The sequence below is a fragment of the Rhea americana genome, unplaced genomic scaffold, assembly GCF_003343005.1.
Source record: "Rhea americana isolate MKP2758 unplaced genomic scaffold, rheAme1 scaffold_137, whole genome shotgun sequence".
Classification (NCBI taxonomy): domain Eukaryota; kingdom Metazoa; phylum Chordata; class Aves; order Rheiformes; family Rheidae; genus Rhea; species Rhea americana.
In genome coordinates, this window is record NW_028185450.1 from 2,452,788 (window position 1) to 2,475,278 (window position 22,491).

The 22,491-nt window shown below is 37.0% G+C and overlaps 1 protein-coding gene across 2 annotated transcripts in view; it reads right to left on the minus strand.

Annotated features, from left to right (window-relative positions):
* Window positions 1-4,130: 4,130 nt before the first annotated feature.
* Window positions 4,131-22,491, minus strand: part of MTR (5-methyltetrahydrofolate-homocysteine methyltransferase) — a 49,435-nt gene continuing 31,074 nt past the window's right edge. For both annotated transcript variants that reach the window (XM_085298278.1, XM_085298279.1), the window contains 12 exons: window positions 20,611-20,711; window positions 19,096-19,163; window positions 18,053-18,173; window positions 15,251-15,332; window positions 14,359-14,457; window positions 13,026-13,101; window positions 11,798-11,953; window positions 10,925-11,121; window positions 8,242-8,442; window positions 6,862-7,054; window positions 5,967-6,079; window positions 4,131-5,839 (listed from right to left, as the gene is read on the minus strand). In XM_085298278.1, the coding sequence (XP_085154404.1) occupies window positions 5,753-5,839; window positions 5,967-6,079; window positions 6,862-7,054; window positions 8,242-8,442; window positions 10,925-11,121; window positions 11,798-11,953; window positions 13,026-13,101; window positions 14,359-14,457; window positions 15,251-15,332; window positions 18,053-18,173; window positions 19,096-19,163; window positions 20,611-20,711 (1,494 nt within the window). In that variant the 3' untranslated portion in view covers window positions 4,131-5,752. The remainder of the gene's footprint in view (window positions 5,840-5,966; window positions 6,080-6,861; window positions 7,055-8,241; window positions 8,443-10,924; window positions 11,122-11,797; window positions 11,954-13,025; window positions 13,102-14,358; window positions 14,458-15,250; window positions 15,333-18,052; window positions 18,174-19,095; window positions 19,164-20,610; window positions 20,712-22,491) is intronic.

Here is a 22,491-nt window from a genome sequence, read left to right on the forward strand (position 1 = left end):
GGCAACAAGTGGCACTCACAGGTCATTAGAGAGCTCTGAGTTACATCTCCACAGTTGTGGGGCAGGAAAAGGGGCAAGGAATACAGACTGASTACGCGACAGCAGTAAGGTAAGAGCAGAACAAACTGAAAAGCTGCACTTCCACAAAAAGAGAAAAAAAAGTAACTTTTAAACACCTTAGAGTAAGAAAAMAAAAAGAATGAAGATTAAATCCACGATACAGCTGTTGCTCTTTTACATACCAGACTGAAGCAAGCATCAGATCAAAATYGCCAATGAAGTGTATGTGCAGATACACAGTTGATGCAGAGTTCTTACATATTTAAAATTGATAGTCCTGGAAAAGGAAGGTTGTTTAATTTTCATATACCACAATATTCTGCCAAAGTCAGGGAACATGAGTGTCAAACAAAAAATTTTTCGAGAAYTTTCTTCTAAGTAATGATTCCAACAACTGCTAACTGGTGGGTTTTTTCCTTCCTTTTTTCAGTAGCTTGCAACTCCAGCAATAAGGTGACTACAAGCTAATTATCATTTCCTTCTTCTCRCACACATAAGCACACCAATGTAACTCATGAATCCCAGTACGTATTAGATTACTGAAAGCTCCTTAAAACTGTTCTCAAATTACACTTCCAACATTCTGACAGTAGACGTAAGCTACGGGCTACAGCCTTAAATGTTTTTTTTTTTTTCCTTTAAGACAAATATTTAAAATACCGCTATTTTGAAAGGATGCATGTTTGCTGTAACTCCTCTTTAATCTTCTCCTACCTAAAGGACTGCTTGTTCTTCTGTAATTAAATCCGTCTCTGGGAGCCCCCCCCYCATTCCAGCTTCTTTTGTTACATGTAGGCAATCCTATACACGGAGTAATTTGCTGAAATAGTGCAGCCAATCTTCCAGTCTCCCAACTAAATCACTTTATCAGCTACTTCTAGATGCCAATGCCAAAACCTTTTCAGTCAAAAGATGGGTGGTTTGTAACTTGAGTTTGTGCTCAGATAAAATTTTCACCGTAAAATAATTAAGCCTCCAACTATCCGTAAAGAATCTTAAAAGCATCTGTTTATAATGCCAGGGCATAGGTACATTCCCTCATTCATCCTCACAATTCGTATCGTTGAAACACTTCGGTGACGCTAGCGGCAGTATGGTTAAAAGAGGGCCCTGACACAGGATGCAATCAACAGACGCACGTAATGAAGGGCTGCTACAGGCAGCGCTACCGCACCATTTGTTCACGTCATCCAACCCCGTCCAGTAAAGAGTTATTTTCCTTGGGTTTTAAAGTCACCAAATTTCAGTCCGCTTAGATAACAGTCCTCTCCACACGAATCTCTCCAAGCCAGATTTTTTCATAGTTAYACCAACATTTTCTGCCAAAACACAAAATATTGTGTGGATGTACAAATTCATTACAAATYGACTTTTTAAAAAGTAACATCCTCATTTGGAGCAAGGGTCTGAAATTTAGCAAACTAGTACCGTTTGCCAGGGAAACATTTGTCTGATTCTTGATTTGCCTAAAGTTACAGGCAAAATACCTGAGYGCACAGATAACTGGTTCTGACTTTAGAAGAGACTTTAAAACCTTTGACCATTCCATTTGGGCAGAACTCTGACTGAGAAAACATCAACACCAAAACCAAGAGGGACTGCTGGAGGGGAAAGGAGGAGGAAAAGGCTGATTTGGCAGGGAGATGGGATAGAAAAGGGACTAAGACAAGGTAAGGCTGAATTTCCACTTCATGCTGTCTGTAGCAAGGAAGGGCAGAGACCACCTGGGCCGGAGAACACTCCCCCTCGTCTGACCAAGAGCTTTAGGCACTGATCATCATCATCTCTAACTGTGAGAGTCTTGGAAACGTGGCCTTCAATTTGTCAGTCATCATGGCAACTTCAGACTACAGATGACTAATATTAGCTTGTTTTTAACATCCTAGTTCAAGCTGAATTACAAATCCAAAGTACCAAGTTTGGTAATCTCAGCTGAATTCTACTTGCATAGCTATTTATATCAGGCATGTCACTTGGGCAAAGAAGATAGTCAGAGGATATTCAGCCACGGTGGTATTAATAGAACAAAAGAACATGAGGGCTCATTGTGTTTGTTTTTCTGCTCTGCTTTTATGTGTGAAAGCAGGATAAACATATATTCTGTTCACAATATAACTTGTTTTGAAAAATGGTACCTAGAGAAGCTTGACAATCAACTGAAATGGCTTTTTAAGAGGACAGAACAAGCTGTGCCATACCAAGACATGGGCACGCACGGGAATCATTTCTCCAGCAACTGAGACCAAGTGCTACTGCTTCTGTACAGAACAGACCTCTCTGATTAATTAGTAAGGTTATTYCTTGTGTTGCATTTCAAACGCTAAATCCATTTTTGTCATGACACATTCAGATCAATCAGCCAATGTTTCAAAGTGTATTTTATGTAACCCAGCTACAGTTATCAATAAACTAGCCCCTTTCTGAAAATCAAAACTTCCAATGTTAATACACTACCCTCAGTGGCACCTCAATCCTCCCCTCAGTTTCTGGGCATCGCATGTGTCTTAGAGATCTAGGAGGCGAAGTTCCTCCACCCACTGCATCAGGCACAACACGGGGGCAGACAGAAAGGGTGTGCTGAGGGTTCACATTGTTGGACAAGGACACAGGCAATTTTCAAGGTTTATCAACAAAAGATGCTCAAACACATGTAMAACAAATAAATCTGAGTTTTGTTTTTTTTCAGAAAGGTGACATCTAACCTATGGTACACAGAATAAACTGAACTATAATCTTCTCAGGAATAAGAGCAGCACTGAAACAGACCTCAAAATAAGGGTGCAGACTTAGGGACAATTGTCCCTCCTGACACCAACAGACCACCACACAGAACACCAACATAYGTGCCTCAAAACTTCGTCTCCTGACTGCTGGCCTGACTTACAGCCAAAAAATGAAAGCAACGTGAGTACACAGAGGAAATTACTCATGAGGATTAAAACAGAATTGTTTACAAATCATTCTCAATATTCATCTCTTACATTTTGTATCTTCATTAGTCATACTTGAAAAAGGACAGCAAAAATTCTTTTATGTATTCTAAAATTATCATAGTCTTTCTTGGGCACYATCAGCTCCATTTCATTACTTAAAAGAGGTATATTCTATGTTTTTTCAACATAGTTCCCTGGAAGTGAAATAATAGTTCTGGTAGAACTACGAGATCCTTTTCCTTCATAATTTACCTTTGTTCTGGAGAGAAGAATGAAGACTTGTTATATTCAAAAACCAGCTGACAATTTGAAGTAAAAAACTTTTGAAGAATTTGTCCTGGTTGAAAACATTTGCATAATAACAATGAAAAATTCTTCCAAACAGGTACGCACAGCAGGAGATGCAGGTAAAGATGAAGACTTTGGTCAGTACATCATACATCTGTGCAAAGACAAAGTAGCTGCACACCGTTTGAAACCAGGCTCTTGCACACAAACTAACACCACCGCTGGGTTACAYGCTAGTAGTGCACCTATTGCTCTGTGGGTCTGACTGCCACAGCTGTAGTCACTAGAATATGAGCTACTGATTTCAACAGAAGCAACAACTCTAACAAAAACCATCAAGCTGTACGAGTTAAACTTCGCCCTCATTCCCACAACCTCAACTTCAAATAAGGCATATTTCTTCCAACTATAAGGATATGGAAAAATGATGAAGATATCAAATATCAAAAGGAAAGTGAAGAGGCTTTTGATTTTTACAGCCTAGATATTCCATTATATTATTATTATTTTTTAACAGTTTGTCAGACTGCAAGAACTCTGTAAAAATGAGGAAGCATTCCAGCAGCAAGAATCAGTTGATCAACAAGGATATAGCTCAAGCTTCTCTGACTGGTGGTGGTGGTAGGGGGTTGGGAGGGTGTATATAGTGTAAATATAATTTCTAAATGAATCTCATTTTGAGAGAGAGAGWGTCTCATTTAGAAATTATTTTTGTAAGCCATTAAAGGATCAGATATTCTAAAGCATTCAGTTGTGAGCAWACTTACTGAATCACTTTAAAAACCCCATAGCAACCTTCATACTTTCAGATTCATCGTACAATGTGAATATTAATTTCAACATCATCTGTTCAGATCATTGCACAGATTTTATTGCTGCCGGTTAAAAGGATAACACTATTGACAGCTTAACCTTTATTAAACTGTTGATACATTAATGATTATTTTAATATAAAGTCATGAACACATTACAAAAATATATAAATATTAACAATTACAGATAAACTATTTAGAAGAACATTCTTTCCATAGTATTGGTCTTTTCTTGATAATTAGAGACCAGAAAAACAGGATTTTACCCTCAAAATATTTTAGTGAATTAGCATTTAAATAATACTCAAGTTAAACTAGTTCCACTTTCCAGAAATTATTAAAAGTTGCAAACAATTAGCTCAAAGTCAACCATGTACATGAGGAATAAAACTGCAGGGTTAACTATTATTTATGATAGTATGATATGGCAAGATACAACTAAGCATAAAATTTAGGTATTTAATCCACTTAAACATTTTTTTCTGCATGAAGTGAATGAAGAGACTAAAAAGATGAGAACCTTCAAAACATCTCTGCACAATGAATAGCACTGCTACTATTTGCTTTTAAAATCCAGGTATCCAGATGCTTAGAGTTAGTAAAACACTGAAGTCAGCTCCAAGCTTGCTGTCTGTGTACTTACAGCAATAGTCATGTTTCTCTCGTACTTTTCACATAAAAAGGTTGTTTAAAGATGAATCAGGCCTCACAGCATAACTGTGAAGTAGGAAATACTATTACCTTTAATACAGAGTTGAAACAGATTATAGCTTGCTGAAAGGGAGAATAAGCATGTGATTGCTAGGGTGAAAATTCCACAGGCTCAGTCATCCCATTTAATATTTTGTGATGATACAGCATCTGATTTTACTCCAGTACATTGAAYGGCTTTGATAGTTCTACAAACTACAATCATCATCGTGAAGTGTATTTAAAAACTTGAGTTGTTCTTTAGACATAGCAACATTACTTTCCAGATCACAAGCCCTAAACATGGAACAGACTTTTTCTGGGGAGGAAAAAAGGAGATCTGTTGTACTTCAGTTGTTCTTGATCACTCACTATAAAACCCTTGCTGACTTTAGAGACAAAAAYGCATCACATTTCTGTACCCTGACTTGCCAAAACACATTAAAAAATATAGAAGCCAAGTTTTGTTCTATGTACATCCATAGCCAGTGGGATACAAATTCTTATCACTGATCTCAAAGCCTTCTTCAGGACAGGAGAGTTTTGCAACTCCCGTATCTCATTCTACCTCTAGCTCAGCTAGAGCACTTGTGCAAAAAGTACAAATAAATAAAAGCATATTGCTATGGCTAAGAGATCTGCAAAGCGTTCAAAGTCCCAAGGCAAGAGTACAGGGCAGATTTGAAATATAAAGTTCCTCAACGAAAAATAAAAACAATCAGACAAACGATTGGAAGAGGGCATGGAAAGAGCTGGTTTCAACGGGAAGGATTTTCTTATTGGACTTGATTTTGTTGGASTTTGTTTGTTTTTCTGGACAGACCAGTGACAAACAATACAAATCATTTCCAAAGAATCCCAAGAACAGTGATGTAAGATTATAGACAACACTCTATTCTTCCTTTTGAGAAATGGACTGATCAGAGGAAAATGTCTGCCCACAAGACGCGCCCACACGCACATACACAGTTATTCAGGATCATATCCCAAAATGGGTCCCAGCCATTTTTCCACCTCTGGCACAGGCAAATTTTTCCTCAGTGCATAATCTTCAACCTGCAAAGGGAGCACAAAACATGATTTGGAATCTCCAGCTTTTATGGTTTCCAAAAAATTTTGGAACATCTGGTCACAAGGTGTTTTTGAATACTATAACACTATTATAATGCACAGTGCAAGTTACCTGATCTTTACCTATCTTGCCAACAGCAAAATATTTGGATGAGGGACTGGAAAAGTAGAGGCCAGAAACCGCAGAAGCAGGTGTCATTGCTAGTGATTCAGTTAAACCAATTCCTGGAAAAGAGAATGAACAACATTTTTGTCCTCTGAATGGATAACCAGCATAAATTCAGAGCCTTTTCTGTTGGGCAGACTGGAAATCCTGAGACAGTTTCTAGAAAACTCAAAAACAAGCAGCTTTCAGCTACACTAAAAATAAAAAAACATTTTTGACTTGTTATCTGTCCCAAAAGATAGGCATAGCTTTCCATATATTGCACACTTTCATTACAGTGTTACTGTAGAATAACTTAGAATTTGTTTGAGAAGAAAAGCTTGGACACTTTGGCAACTGAGAAGGGTAACCAGAACTTTGAAACACAGGAAAGTATTCTAGGATTGTGGAATCAGCAGTGAAGTAGCTAACATTTAAAATATCAGAGGAAAACAAACAAAATAATTCATTCCTTTTTAAGACTACCATCTCAAGGTTTCTGTGGTCCAGGAAAGACATTGATGAATTAGCTTTTATTCTGTTTATATCTGGTATGTCTTCTCACTGCCATAAGGATACTAGAATTTTTCTTTCTGTGCAGAACCCTGTTTGCACGCAATCTGCTAATTAGGGACATATCTCCTTCATCAACAGCACTGGCAGTATTTTGCAAACTCTTCCTTGAATGAGGCAAAATAAAAATGGCAATGAAAGGGGAAAGATAACAATTCCCAGAACTGCTTCAGCTTGATTTTTTACATAGCTTTGCACTGCCCATGTTATTGTTTTGTTAGCATTTCGATCTTTAATTTACTTTTAAAATGAGTAAATAAAAGGATCTTAGAAAAATGTACAGAAGTACCTGTTGTTTCCTCAATCTTTGCAAGTTTCCACATGGTAAGTTTTTCTGTATGGTCTGGCTGGCTTGGATATCCAGGGGCAGGGCGAATTCCCTCATATTTAATTCTGCGCAGGTCTGAAAGATCTAGCTGTTCACTACTGCAGTAAGCCCAGAATTCCCTTCGAACCCTTTCATGAAGCTCCTCAGCAAATGCCTTGGAACAGAGAGCAAAATTTTTTTTAATTTGTGGAGACTGATGCAACAGTCATTAGATTAAGATGAACAGAGACCTTCTCCTTCTCCCTCTTTTACTTTTTAGGGGGGATCTTACTATAGATGAGAAATTGGATTAAACTTAAATTCATATGTGAATTTAAATTTGCTTTTCCTCTTCACGTGTTTTAGATCTTTCTCTTTTTGGTAGACTGAGTTTTTTGGTTGTTCTGTTTTAAAATCATATCTGCTTGAAGATGTAGAGATGTGGGCAGTAACAGGAAAAGATAAAGTACATTAGCATGTGGTGATGATGTATCACTATAGCACCGAAGACATTAGGTGCTGACTATTTTGAGCATCTCTTCAGTTCTAGCTGTGGAAGGCCAGATCATTCTTGCATCCATGCTAGTATCAGATATAAATAAGCATCACTGTTCTTTTTAGCACAGGAGCGTTCCTCTAGCTAAAAGTAGGTTATAGCTTTTCTTATCTGCTCCTAGAGCTTTTACCACAATTTTGCCAGCATTTTGTCCTGCATTCAGTACAAATTCTCACCTTAGTGAATATGTTCGGATGGCATCAAACATTAATTTCCGAAACTCTGTTATAGCTAAAGATACACAACTGAAGCTAACTCTGTTCACTTTGCACTGAAGTTGCTTTGTTTTAACATGATTACTTAGGTATAAGCACAGAGCTGTCAGCTGGGGCAGCAAGGGAGGAGTGAGGGGGGAGAGGGAGATGAATGGACAGGGACTTTCTAAACCACTTCAGCCGGAGCTTTACAAGCATGTCTGTCTATGCCTAAGACATGTTAAGTCTGAAAAGACTGGAAGCCTGGATACATTAAAGCAAGATTCAAGTGGGTCACACCTGCATCCCAACGCACTCTCTCATTTAAACAAAGCAAGCTTTAAAGATCTTTTTAAATTGTCCTGTTTTAAAATCCACTAAATTCTACCAAAATCCACATAACTAGGGGGTGTTTTTGCAACTGAAAGATATGGATAGCAGACTCCTCTCAAGCTCAGAAGATGACTCTCCTCTCAAGACAAGCTCAGTGGAAGCAGCTCACTTCCAGATTTAATGCAGAGCAAATCTCACAGGCAACAACCTAGAACTTGAGACAGCAACTTGTCAAACAAAATCAGAGAAAACTTAAAGACATATGATTAAACCTCATACCTCTGCTAACCGGTCTCCAAGAGCCTTTACCATTATGATGTTGTACTCATCATCCTGCTTCCTATATTCATTGCACAGTTCATCTACTCCAAAGCAGGCCACAGCAAACAGGCCTAAGTAGTCACAAATGCCAGAATCTAGCGGTGCTATGAAATCAGAGAGGCAGTAATAAGGATCAGTGCTGGCAGAGTCCTTTTCAGCCTAAAATAACAAAAATAGTGCAATAAATCAGCACATTCTAAAAAATATTAATTCATCGCTATTGATCTAAAGAGTGGTCTTTTTAAGATTAATGGACGTAACCCATTTCTGACAAATATCTACCCTAGACTTGGAGACATGATGCATTTCCTGTGCTTGAATTAGATGAAAAACATCTCTCCTCCTCTGAGGGTATTTGGATCACTGAAGAACAAAATGTCAAAGGAAAGAGATGCTGCACTGAACAGATATGGAGAGATGTTTTGCTTCTATTCACAGCTAGCAAGCTTTAACAGTTCATTCTGCACACAAGGCATTACAAAATGAGRAATACACTTTTGCCAGACACTAGGGAAGACGAATTTTCCATTTCTAGCACTCATTGATTCCAAATCTGTTACCAAAACTGAAGGTTGACAGTCTGCATCTCAATTATGGAAACTGAGGGATTCTTCAATAACTCTCTAGCACTTTTGAATTTATAAATACTAATAATTTCGTAAGATACAAACTGCATGCTCAGCAATCCAAACAAAAAGATGCCCCAAACTCTACATTTACACTAACACAAATAAAATGTACCTACCATCACTGAAAAGGTGAAACCCAAGCAAAGTTCGAGCGGGTTTATGGAAAAAGGGAATATCCTGCTCTCTGAGGCTTCTCCCAAAACAGAAAAGGGGAAAAGCTAAAGAGGTGACTGCATGCTGTCAATAGCATCTAAAACAAAGTTTGACAGTTGGGCATCAAATCAGCGTACTCACTATAGGCACAGGATTGCTATTTAAAGAGCAGCTCTGCTTTTGAAATCTACCCAATTTATAAGGAGATAAATTAAAGCTATTTCACGGGTATCACTTGACTCACAAAACGCTCTAAGTTTTCTTATTCTACAACAACATTCTGGCATTAACAACACTTTTTACACTGTTCCCAAATGCTACAAAAAAAAAAAAAAAAAAAGAGGAAAATGGAGGAAGATGATCAACTGTTTGCTTTGTTCTATAACCAAATACGCTGTACAAAGTGAAGAAATATGAAAGCTTTTTCCATGCAGATTATCTTAATACTAATTTTGAGGTTCCCCTTTAATGATCATAGTTAAAAAATATTAAATGCATCTATAAATTTTAGATTTATATCAATTCCTTACTAGCACCAAKGTCATGGAGAGAACCTTGTGTAATGAAAGAAGTATTTTTTTAAATAGAARAAGACAATTATTCTCTTCTACTTTGCTCTGATGAAACCTCAGCTGAATTACTGTGTGCACAGTACTGAAAGAGAGGCAGATAAAATACACAGAGTCCAGAAGGGCACCCACAAAAGCATCCAGAGTTTCATGAAGTTAACCTTTGAGAAAACCTGAAGAATGGGGAATAATATATGACATGAAAATAATATGGAAAAAGGAAAGTAACAGTATTCCAATATGTCAACAACACTATAAAAAAAAAAAGTAAAATCAGATATTCTCCATGGGAGAGCACTGGGAAAAGGCAGTAAAAATGATTTAGATGGGATATCAAAACTTCTAACTAGGTTGTAAAATCCTGGAACAAGCTACCAGGAGGCGTTTTAACACAGCCATCCCTGGATGTTTGTGAGAACAATTTATATAAACATCTGTCAAGGATTGTCAAGGGACACTAGAGCTGTATCCATGCGAGGAATAGGAACAGACAATCCTGAAGTCGTGTATTTTTARTACAATTCTGCAATATTGACATAGGGTTGTCCTCACAGAACACTGTACTCCAAAACTTGAGGTACCTTAAATGTGTTTCCGTTACGTTTGATGACTCTGAATACGTAAACTATGAAGAAGAYAAATCAGAATTTGAGGGAGAAAGAGAGGCATAACATCTTGTAAATGTTGCTCAACCTATCGAGATAAATGCCAATCTAAATAAGTATGACTGAAATATCAATACTTAAAATACTGATTCTCTTGATCACAATTACCGGCCAACAAAATAATTCTAAACTGCTACTTGATATGGGGAATTTTACATTAAAATTAAGACTACCAGGAACTCTTATCTTCATTGAGCTTTATTTTCCATGCACTGTAAGTATTTTTTAAGCTTTAACACATTCCAGCAGAATTTCTCATGTAAGGCAGAATCTAAGGATATTACTAGACAATTTAGGCTCATTAGGTTCTAGTTTAGCACACAAGATCTATGTGATGATTTACAGAGCAGAGTGTTTTAGGACAGCTCAAATACTAAAATGGAGACAGAAAACAGGCCATRTTTGAGGATGTCAACTGTGTTAAGCTTTCTGTACAAATACTAGTCTTGAGTCATTGCTAACAAGATCTTGTTATTACTACAAGAGAAAGAAATGGCAACAGATAATKAATGAAGTCAGGTAACAGCAAGCATTTTCTGCAGATTTTAATAGGACCCTTTTGTTCCATTCTTGCAATTCACCACAAAAATTTTCACTTTAATTAACAAACAGTCTTTCATTATACCTGTTGCCTCAAGCCATAAAATTTTGCTATTGGTTCCACAGATCTTRCTGCATCTTCTGTGGCATATAAATGGATATCATCTTGAACACTTTGAGCTGGCCAAAATCCAACCACACCCCTGGCTTGTAATTTCTTTTGATTAATCAATATTTTCAGTAGACTTTGAGCATCATTATAAACTCTCTTCGCTTCTTCACCTATCAAAACAAAAAAACCTTTAGAAAAGGCATGTTTTCACAATCATTTGAAGGAGCTTCAGATTGATTCATTTTGCACATAATTCTCAGATCACTGCAACAATCCATCAGCTACAGTAAATAGAGAAGACATCACTGTGACTATGTCTATACAGCTATAACACATATCTTGAAATAAATGCTTTAGCAATATCAGTCTAGTAGAGGCAGAAGATGCAGAACACGAGGAGCGATAGGGAAAATGTGTGTGCACACTGACATTAGCACAGCAGATCAGAACATTAACTTCAGTGTCACGCTTTCAGTTTCATCATGTATTCTAAGGCCTGCTGAGTCGTTTCAAAAGGAGACAGAGCATTCTTGTCATCTTCGCCCACAACAGGGACACACACCTATCAGCTGCTCTGTTGTCATCTTCTGTCACTAAAATAGCTCCCTGTGTTTTGGGATCCAGGTTAACTCCAACTAAGATAATTAAACATTCTTCCCTTTTCCAGTCTCACATCCCAACACTTCCTCCAGTCAGTGTTGCTTTATACAGAAGATCTCAGTGTGAGTTTCCATGTATTTTTTTTTTTAACTATTCCTATGTATTTCAAAATGTCCAGACTTTTAATGCAGTCTATCATGTCTGTTAGGATTATTTATATGAGGTAAATACAATCTCAATACTTACCTACAGTTTTATCATTAAAGATTTTTGGGAAACCTCGGTTGGGATACTTTCCCCGAAGTTGCCAGACATCAAAGAAAGGCTTCCAGTCAATGTATTCTATCAATCTCTTCAGGTCATAATCTTCAAAGACTTCTGTGCCAATGAATTTTGGTTTAACTGTAGCAATTAGAAGCACAGGTTGACATAAAGGAAATAATTGAACTTTATTCTTATATGTGCATCATAACCAATGCTCACCRACCTCCACCACTACAAATGACCAAAGTACTGCCTTAGCATGCTCACTGCCATATTCTTCCCATGTGATACCAYATTTTACAATTATAATGTAATATATTGACTGCTAAGCATAAAAATAATCAAAATATGAAAATTAAGGCCTTTTACRCATTCATATAAATAAATCAACTGTTAGATTTCTGAACTCGTTTCATTTGCCAAAATATTTAACAGAACTCCAGAAAAAAAGGCAAAATTTATCTGTATCTAACCGATTTTATGTACGTGTGATATTCAAAATTATAAATCTTGCTGTCTATACACAGACATACTACGTGATATGGTATTCTAGGATAATTCTGACAACTCATATGACTTTTCTAAGCACTTCTGCCATTGCCACGCACTTCATAGGATCCATATGCACAAATGAGAAAGAGAAATAGATCCATGTTACAATGCAATCACAGAAGGCAGAGAAGTGTTAATGCCACTGCAAGATATGACTTCTTGTGGAATGCTGCATATACTTCTGATTTCTAGTATTTAAAAAAATTTAAATCAAAATAAACTGGTACAGAAACTAGTAGAGGAAGGGGGTAGTAAAAGCCTTTAACTCTTCCTCCCTTCAATTTTAAGGTGGAATTTAATACAAACAGAACTTGTTGCCTTGTCACAACTTGTGTTTTCTAAATGTGAACTAACAAGGTTCACAATATAATGATCTAACCCAACATTCTTTAAGAAAGAGGGCATTAAATTTATCTTTGATGATACAGCATTATGGGTAACCTGTTGTTTGGAGTCTTCTCCACAATTTTTTGTTAAATATTTATTGAATTTTTAAAATATATTGATAAAAATATGGAGTAGAAGCAGGACAGCAAATCCAATTTATACAAAAAAAATCTTCTGGTCAAATAGACAACACTACTATATCTTAAARTGTAATGACGCATAATTTAATTAAAAAACAAAATAAAACAACAACAACAACATATAAACTGACCCGGTTTATGGCCTGATAGCCAGTCATTATGGAAACCTTTTCTCCTAGCTTGCTGTAGAGACAAGTATCTTCTTTCCTGCATGGACATAAAAGATATTTTTACAAAGCCTCTTATCTTGCAGATAGATAAACTGTAACCATTGAGACCATTGTACAATTTTACTGAAAACAGTCTTGGGGACACACCTCAGTTCTACCAGCTCCCAGTTCACATGGGTAAAGTGAAATCACAACAAACTAGCTATGCTATACCATACCATACCATACCATACCATACCATACCATACCATAATCTTTGCCTGCATACTTTTAATGGAATTTGCCTACAAGATCTCTAGCTCCTCTGAACTTAAATTCAGGAACATGAACTTATATTAAGGAACCTAAATTCCTTTGATACTTCAAATTACATGAACACAGAGGTACAGCTAGATGCTGTTCTAATACTTGCAGAAAGCTTAGGGCTGCAGTGGTACCACCACCAGTGACAGCAGCAGGCCTCTAGGCAAATCACTGGCTCTGCTGAAATGCATGGAAAATTTACAGCAACTTCAGTGGGTCAGTGAATTCACTGCTGATCTCTGCTTACAGAGGCGAATGCTGCCCTCACTGGTCCCAGACTGGTGAGCGGGTTCCTTGCCTAAAGACWGTCTTAAGCTTGGAAGGGCAAAACGTTCACAGCAAGAGGCCTCCTGCTTTATCTTTCTTTATCAAGAGATCATGTAAGAGCTAGATGACTTTCAGCTGGTTTCTGGGTTTCTTTACAGAGAAGGCCTAAAAGGAGTAATTTGTTAATTGGTTCCTGTTGTTAGTCTGCACACTCCATCACCAGGTTTCATTGCTTCCACTTAATTCTCCTGCAAATTCCACCTCAATTATTTCAAGATTGCTTAGGTCTCTAACCTAGGCAACACGAACACATCAYGAAAGCATGGTGTTGTATCCAGTGGAGTATGTCTCAGCTACCAGTATAGGCAACCACTGCCATTTTAGTTACCTGTGTTATCTCTCTGCCTCCAGCTACTGTTCTAGGAGAGCACAGGCCTCTTGTTCATGGGGTAGGCAGTCATGTCAACCCACATGTCCTGAATACCACTGAAGATAATCAAGACTTTCTCAAGAATGTTACGATAAGTCAGGCAAAATTCTCCTTTATAGGCTGGAAAACTTGATTTCATATTCACTTCTGTAAGTTTCCCATCAATTTTRCTGTATATTTTAAATCAGCACAAATAGATCTGAACGTCATTAATAAGGAACTGAAATTGAGAGTTAATAATGATGTAGCAACCGCTTCAGGTAAGAAAAGAAGCTAAATCAATCACATTTGTACCTTGAGAGACTCATAGTGTTCTTGCCTAATTTCTTCATATTCCTCTAATATTTCTTCAAAGAAGTCATCCTTTAAACTTTCATCTAGGAGCTGGGAGCACTGAAAAAAACAAAGAGAAAGCACTAGATAGATACTTTAACATGGAATAGTAAGGACAGAGCATGAACTTCAGATAAAGCCATCAGTCTTTCAAACTAGTTTTCATGAACCTTACCTAATTAAACTTGACAATGCTAAACTCAGTCATACCACTAATCTGCATACTAGACTTAAAGCATGTTTAAGAATATGATTATTACTGGAAGTACTGCCCTACTACACAGGTTGTGTTAGGAGAGATCAGTCTGGCTATGGAAAATTCTGAGAGGAAGAAACCCCAGGACTTTAGAGCTTGAACAGTCTCAGAAACAACACCACTGCTTAGCTTAGTTCTGTCCAGCTAGGACTACCCATTCATTTGAGAGAGAGAGCATCTATCATAGAAAACTCCAGCCAGCCATTTCACAGCAACATTTTTTTATTGACATATCACTAACTTCAGAAATAAAACGATTAGAGAATAAATAGCAGGAAATGTCACCAAACCACACCACTCCTCACTATGAAATGTCTGAAAACTACAATAAAGGCCTCAAAATGCATCATGTCACTGTCATTGGAGAAATAGGCATTTAAATAAAGATACTCCATGACAGTAACTAAAATAAGTCTAATGAAATAACCAAGAGATAGCAAAAAATAACTAAAGCAACAGTAGTGTGGAAACCGTGRTCTCTGTAGTGCCCCTTCAGTTTTCTGCCGTAATGTTAAGCCTTAGAGGAAACCATCAGGGGCACCACAGAAAATCGGCGTATATTTTTGCATGGATGAGAAACTATAATTTAGAACTTACAACCACAACACTCTTGGATGCATCCAGGACATGAATTACAGGTGCGCTATATCGAGGGGCAATTTTAACAGCTGTGTGTGTTCTTAAATGAAAAAGAAAAAGAGTGAGTATTTTCACAACTGAAACAAGAAACAGACAAAACCCCAGAATCTTTCTCTCTACCGTCAGATAAATCCTAACTTAATGGACAGACTAGTACTTCAATAGAAGAAAGGAATTCATCCATCTGCTACATATGAATGATTAAATATAGATTATAATCAATAGGTACATAACCCTTTCCTTCAAAGAGTATCAGAACACTTATCAATCCACTGRAAGTCAGTAATTCATTAGTTTAAGTCTCAGAAAATTTCAGTGAGAATGTTCCAAGCTAAGCCTACCAACAGCAAAATAAATTTATCTTTTTTTTGTACATCTTAGATTTTTCCCTCCCATATGTAAGTTTCTAGGTTTAAAGACTTGTATTAACATATTCCAATGACTATGACTTCAGTTTCTACAATGCTCTACTTCTGAGCCAGAAGCATAAGCTCTCTACTCACCTGAAGAAGAGATTCTGTTAGTGGTCAATAAACAGAAAAACTTGTTCATCCTAGGCCAGTCATGTACTATGCAGTAAAAAATTACTCACAGTTCATCTAAGTATTAAATATTTACTCATATTCTAACATTACTAATCAAAATACTTTGAGCATATAATGAAGAATCACTTCCCTATTACACTGCTTTGTTGATCAAAGTAAAGTTTGGAGTCCTGACGCCTAAGCGAACATTCAAAATGCAGCTGACTACCTCAGKTGCTCACAGTCCTGGCAAACTATGTGCAAGTAAGTGCAGAAGCAACGACCCTGCAGACAAAAGCTGAGTTTGCTTTCTTGAATTGTAAGGTCAAACCCCATTTTCTGACTGATTTAAATCAGAACATAGGATGTGATTTTCCACAGCAAAGATAAGATTTCCGTTTTCTTCAAGTTCTGACAAATATTTAAAACATTTGGACATAGAGATTACTGATCACACTGCAACAGAGCTGTGCAAGTAACTGTTTAGGGTCTTCTTAATTTGCTTCTTGAGAAGGCACTTTTGATCTTAGCAGATCCATTCATTACAAACAAGTTACTGTATCTTCCATTTTGAGATAAGCAGAAAAAGGAAACAAACAAGGTATGATCCTACAGTGGACTTTATCATTTAACAAAAGCTGTTTTTTTATAAACACTACCACAACAAGACTGTCACCATTATTTGTCAGCATCTGAATTTACAAAAACAGTATAGTAATAATGCAAACATCATAGTAAGTTAAGAAAAAACTCAATTACATACATTCTGTAGGCAGCACCCAGCCTCTCTCTTTCAAACTAACATTTCCCTCCTTTCCCTAATTATTTAGGGAAATTATTTAGGGATGGCCCATTCATCACAAAGAATGGTATCTACTCATTATGGAGAATAAGTGTAGAGATTTCTAATGAAGAACCATCTAACATGTATACAAGCTTTCAGAATGCACATGTGTGATTACACTTAAGACTATGAAAAGAAGCAAAATTAAATGTAAATTATCTATCCAGTATGCCATAAAGATTACCTTTCCTTTATATATATTTCATAGAAATTGTATTTATCTGGGCAGATGCATGTGTTTATATACAGTTCACATGAAGAAGAAATTATTATTAATGTAAATAAAATTATACATATATTATTCAATAATCTCCATATTCAGGGATAAAATTTATGCTACCCTGTTTACATTGATCTCCAAGAAGTCTACAAAACTGTGTGACACTGGTTATCAGGACACACTGCCCAACACATAAACACTAAAAAGATATGAAGAAGAGGCCCTCCTAAGCCCTCCACTTAGGATAAACCCTTTTTTGCAGAGAAAAAATCTATGTTTGTTCTCAAAGTATCAAAGCTATAGGAAAAGAGTTCTGATCAGAACATACACTGTTCTGGGAAAGAAATGAACACCACTAATAGCTTTTAGTTACGCAAGAAATGACCTCTGCAATCTCCCAAGCTATCACCTACTCAAAATATTGGACATAAACCAGTTAGCAAGTGTGACCCAAGGCCTTTATATACGCCCAAAATATATCTGAGGCAAGGCTAATACTTGATGTCAGCCAGCTGTCAGTGCTGTTCTTCACTACATCATAGCAGCTGTATTATTTCATTTAAATAGACCCGAGAGAACTAGATCTCAACAGAAAAGCTCAGTCTATCAAGCACAAAAATGTAACTACTTCAATTCATGCAGCTAGAACACATCCCCTGTCAGCCTGTTTGAGCAGGACTGGGTGCTCAGCATTGCAAGCACTGAACAATGACCCAGGAAATTACGTTAACTTTCCTAAGGTAGTTTACTGTCCAATGTCAACAGTACCACTTCTAGGCTAAAAATCATGCCTATTCACTGGTGAATCGAAATCAGACTGCTCAACTCCTTAGAAGRACAGGGCTCTACCCACGTGCCTAAGTCCATGAACTTCTAGACAGAAAGATTAAGGTCAGCACATATAACACTTGCACAAAGGAAATGTTTAAGGTGTCCATTATCAGTTGTGCCCCAATTACATTCTACCACTATAATCCAGAACCTCTAATATAAGAAATAACTTTATCAGTCTTAAGTAAATGCCTAACGGTAACTGTGTTGGGGGAAAATGAGGGAAAGGACAGGAAAGGGAAGGAGGGAAAGGGGGAAATAAATGGTTATAAAGTTCCTTTCTCCCCAGTTACCATTATTTTCATACATATTTTCCCATCTTTCCAACCCGGATATCTTACTTAGAAGTAGTTGCTCCTCCAATCAGCAATGGAATCTTTATTGCTAATCTCTCCATTTCCGTGGCGACAAAAATCATTTCATCCAAAGAAGGGGTGATGAGACCAGACAGGCCAATTATATCTATTGCAAATTTACAAACACACACACACACAAAAAAAAGATTTAGCAAATCCACTCTACAAAGATGTAAAAATTATTACAGAAAATGTTTCATTTCTATCTTCATGCATCAGACACTACATAGTGAGATAAAAGCATGGTAATCACTAACCTGGAAGCTAGGTTTGACCTAATTAAAAAGTCAGAGATTTCAAGAATGAAGGTGGTTTCAAATCCCCCCAAAGTTTTCACAACTGCTGAGCACCTACTGCTCTAGTTTCAGCCAGAAATATACAGTACTTCTGATCATCAAGCTTCATACCTCACTGAGGTTTGTTGCTTTTTTGAAACTGAAGTAATTGAGGGGGTAAGAGATTTTTTAAGTCTAATTTCCAGCCAAGGTATATAAGATTAGGAATTTCACTGAGACATGAAATAAGACAAAATAATTACAGGCTCTCCTCTCAGAAACAGTCAGCAAACACTTTCAAACTTCACCACCTGTGTTCCACACAATTCACCTCTCCAAAGATGCAACAGACAAATTGAAAGCAACTGTAACTTGGGTCAGAAAGAAAATTCATTATTTTTCTAGAACAATTCATTCTCGTTTTCACACTCACTGGTTTGGAAAACTGAATGTCAAGTTATTTTATGGATTTAAGACTCAATGCAAAGCTACTTTACCTTGTTCATGTGTAAGACAAATAATTAAAACATTTTTCTTGGACTTGTCCTTGCAATAAATGTCTTCAGTTTCTTGGATAAATTTCACAGAACTGCCCAATACTAAGTAATTACTGTTGTTAATGTACAAGTTCTGATTTATTTAACGGTAGTCTGACCAAATCATAAACAGCATGGAAATGCAATGAGCAGCAAAAGATGCAAGTGGAGTTTAAAATTCAAGCAATTCAGGAGTACTAATGAAATCTCTCTATACCTGCTTTGTTTTCAACAGCAGCTCTCAATATCTTATCACATGGAGTCATGACTCCTAAATCAATAACTCTGTGAAAAGAAGTGAGATGACACAGTATTTTTTTAAAAGTAGTTRAATATTTCTGTTAAAGGGCAAACATTGCTCCTACTGTAAATGACTGACCTAATATTGAAGGTAAGAAAAACAAACAAAAAAGTTCTTGATTTTTAAGACTTCTGCTAGTAATTTTAATGTAGAAAACAACCTCTGGCTCTGGAAAAATTTTCAGCACACTAGAATTTTAGATGATACAGTACCAAAGGAAAAAAAATAAATTATTTGAAATAATTCTTAATTACTTTTTCATGTTATTTCTGAAGTCAATTGGGCAATACTAAAAGGTTTAGATATGATGTGGACATCATACCTTATCTCAGGAATGTAAGGTGATTTATATTAAGTCACCTTTTATTAAAGCCCACATTCTGGGAAATGAGACACTTTCCTTGCTAGCACTCTATTCCTATTATACCTAGCTGCTGCCAGGGTTTCTGTTTGTTTTTTTCAAATGAACCACCCCAGCCTGTTGGCTTCACTCAGCTTCACTCCTACTCGTGGTGACAGTGAACTGAAACCATGGTGTTTTCTAAGTGGTTCATTCTAAATAAAGCTCAAAGAAGCCTGAAATAATCAACAGAAGTTAAAGTAACACTGAAATGGAATATATAGCACAGACACAGCACTGTCACTGGCTTCAGCCTTTTTATTTTGATGTAGAGATGACCTGGCTCTTCTTTAGAATAAGTTACAGCCACACTGTCAAAAACAACACAAACCAAAAAGAAGGATGGTTGATGAGACAAGATGAAACTCCAAAGCAGATTCAGTTCCGAGGAACATTTGACAGACCCCTGATGAAGGGCTTTGATGGAAACGTAGCCACTCTATCACTGCTGCCAACCCTGCAGCATGCTTATAGGCCTGGAAAGGAGCTGATTTTTGTTAAAAGTCTTTTGGAAACTCAGGATTAGAATCTCATCCTTTATTTTTATTTTTTTTWAAAATCTCCAATAAGTTTTTAAAACCCTAGTTAGCAAACAGCTTCAAAAATATACCAAAAGGTTCATTAGAATCCTACAAGTAAGACTTCCTGTTTTTCCAACACACAACACCATGAGCAGGCAGTCTTACCTATCGCCATTGTTCTGTTTTCTTAAACAAAAAAAATCGATGATCTCATCTATGTTTCAGTTAATGTTAAACTTTATTTATCTCAGATACCAATTTATCAGGAAAAAGGCTATTAAAGGYGGCTGTATTACCTTTTGCCTCCCCATTAGCAATAGCTGGTATGGTCAGTGTTCCCAGTCACAACTATGGGAACTGAGGAGGACAGTAACCAAGAAATGTCCACCTCTAATCTACTGTCATTACCACAATTGCAGCTAGGTTTACCTGCTACTTAAGTTGCCTTATACATTAGCCAGCCTTACATGTTACATCAGTAACTGGGAACACAACTGTTCATCTCTTTACCTGAAATTGTTACAGCCCAGAACAACTCCCACAATGTTCTTGCCAATATCATGTACATCTCCTTTGACAGTGGCTAGTACTATCGTACCATGGTAAGGATCCTGAAAAGTGAACAAATAACATCAGAATTGCTCAGAAGCCTCAGAACGTTTGCACAAATTCTTCAATAACGGAATCCTGATCCACAACTGAGACTCCTATAATACACATAATTGTAAAACATAGCATACGTGGTGTAATCAGTATTAAAAATTATAAAAGGTCCTGACCATAAAAACCTGCACTTAAACATATAAAATGATTAATAATAAAAAGAAATGTTCTTGCAGATTGAGTGCATTCTATTCAAATATATGGATTTAACAAAATTAAAAGATACACAAAGTTTCAGATCTGGATGATATTTTGAGCAGTGCAATGCTCGAACTTGTAAAGTACCTCTGCTTCAAACATAAACCTCACTGATAAATAGTTTAAATGGATTAAATATTTAGAATGTGTTCATAATCACACACTCATTAGAGCATCCAGGGCAATCTTCCAATCCAATGCTGAAAAGAATGAGAAGAATTAGGAACAGCAAAAAAGTCTGTTTTCTTATGCAACATCATTAGCAAGGAAAATATTTCAGTGTACTGATCAAGCTACTTCAGACTACCCAACCTGGGCAAACAGGCTGGAAAAAGAATCTCCTTGAAGAAGGGAAGCCCTGCTGTCACAGACTGTTCCTAAGTTAGACGGTACCCTCCAGCCCTGCAAAAAGGCCTTAACCAGCAGGACAACAATGAAACTTGTCCGTAACAGTCCTTCACTAGGACATAGGCCTTCACGATACATTATTAATAGTCTAATCAGGACTGTCATTTGGAGCAGCTCCAGGCTATCACAGTGCTACATCTGAATTTGTGCAGGATCAGAGGGGAATAACAGACTACTCGAATTGCAGAACATCTATACAAAGGAGAAACCTGCGCGCATTCTATGTAAAAATGCGAAACATTTAACTTTAACTTACTCTTTTGCAGATGACAGAACTGGTGGATTAGATCTTTATAGAAAGCATGTTATCGTTCTGGACTTTATCAAGTAGCTCTCTCCTTAATGAGTCTATATCTCTCCTTCATAAATCTGTATCGCTTTCTTTATATATTACCAAGAGGAACAGTGACATTTCCCATGATACTAACACCTTTGTTGAATAAAAATCCCAACATCCAGACCAATGCTGCTGTTTAAATGGTTAACTTAGCATCTTCCCAGTGCTCATCTTTTCGGAAGACCAGCTAACTGAGAACACAAAATGGATGTTTATTAAGACAGCTCCTCTGGATATCAATGAAAAGTTTTGCAGATGAAATTATACTGCTGTACTAAAACAGAAAACTAAAAAAACAATTTTAATCAAGGACTGGGGGAAGAACAAAACCCATTGTCCACATGCATCATATTCAATAACTACTGCTGATTTAACTAGTGATTGATATCCAAAGAAGAAAACTGTCTGGATCTGCAAAAAAGAAGGAAAATCTCTGCTGGGCAGCAAGCAGTATGGGCCAGAGCACATACTATTTTACATAAACTCTGTTTACAGCACACTGATTTCAGCTGTCTCAAACAAGGAAGTCCTCAAGTTCTGGGCACAGATCCAGATGGCTTCTTTTTTGAATCCTGACAGCGATCCACAGCCACAGCCATTTATCCTCAACCATAGCAATCAGCAATTTGCATTGTCTGGCAGTCTGTAACTAAAACTGTCCTGGAGGTTTCAATAAGGTGGATAACGTTATATGGATAAGCTACTACAACCACTTGCCTCCAAGTTAACATCTAACGTCAGAGGCAGAGGCAGTTGTCCTCTTTCCAACTCTCTAAGCAGGGAAA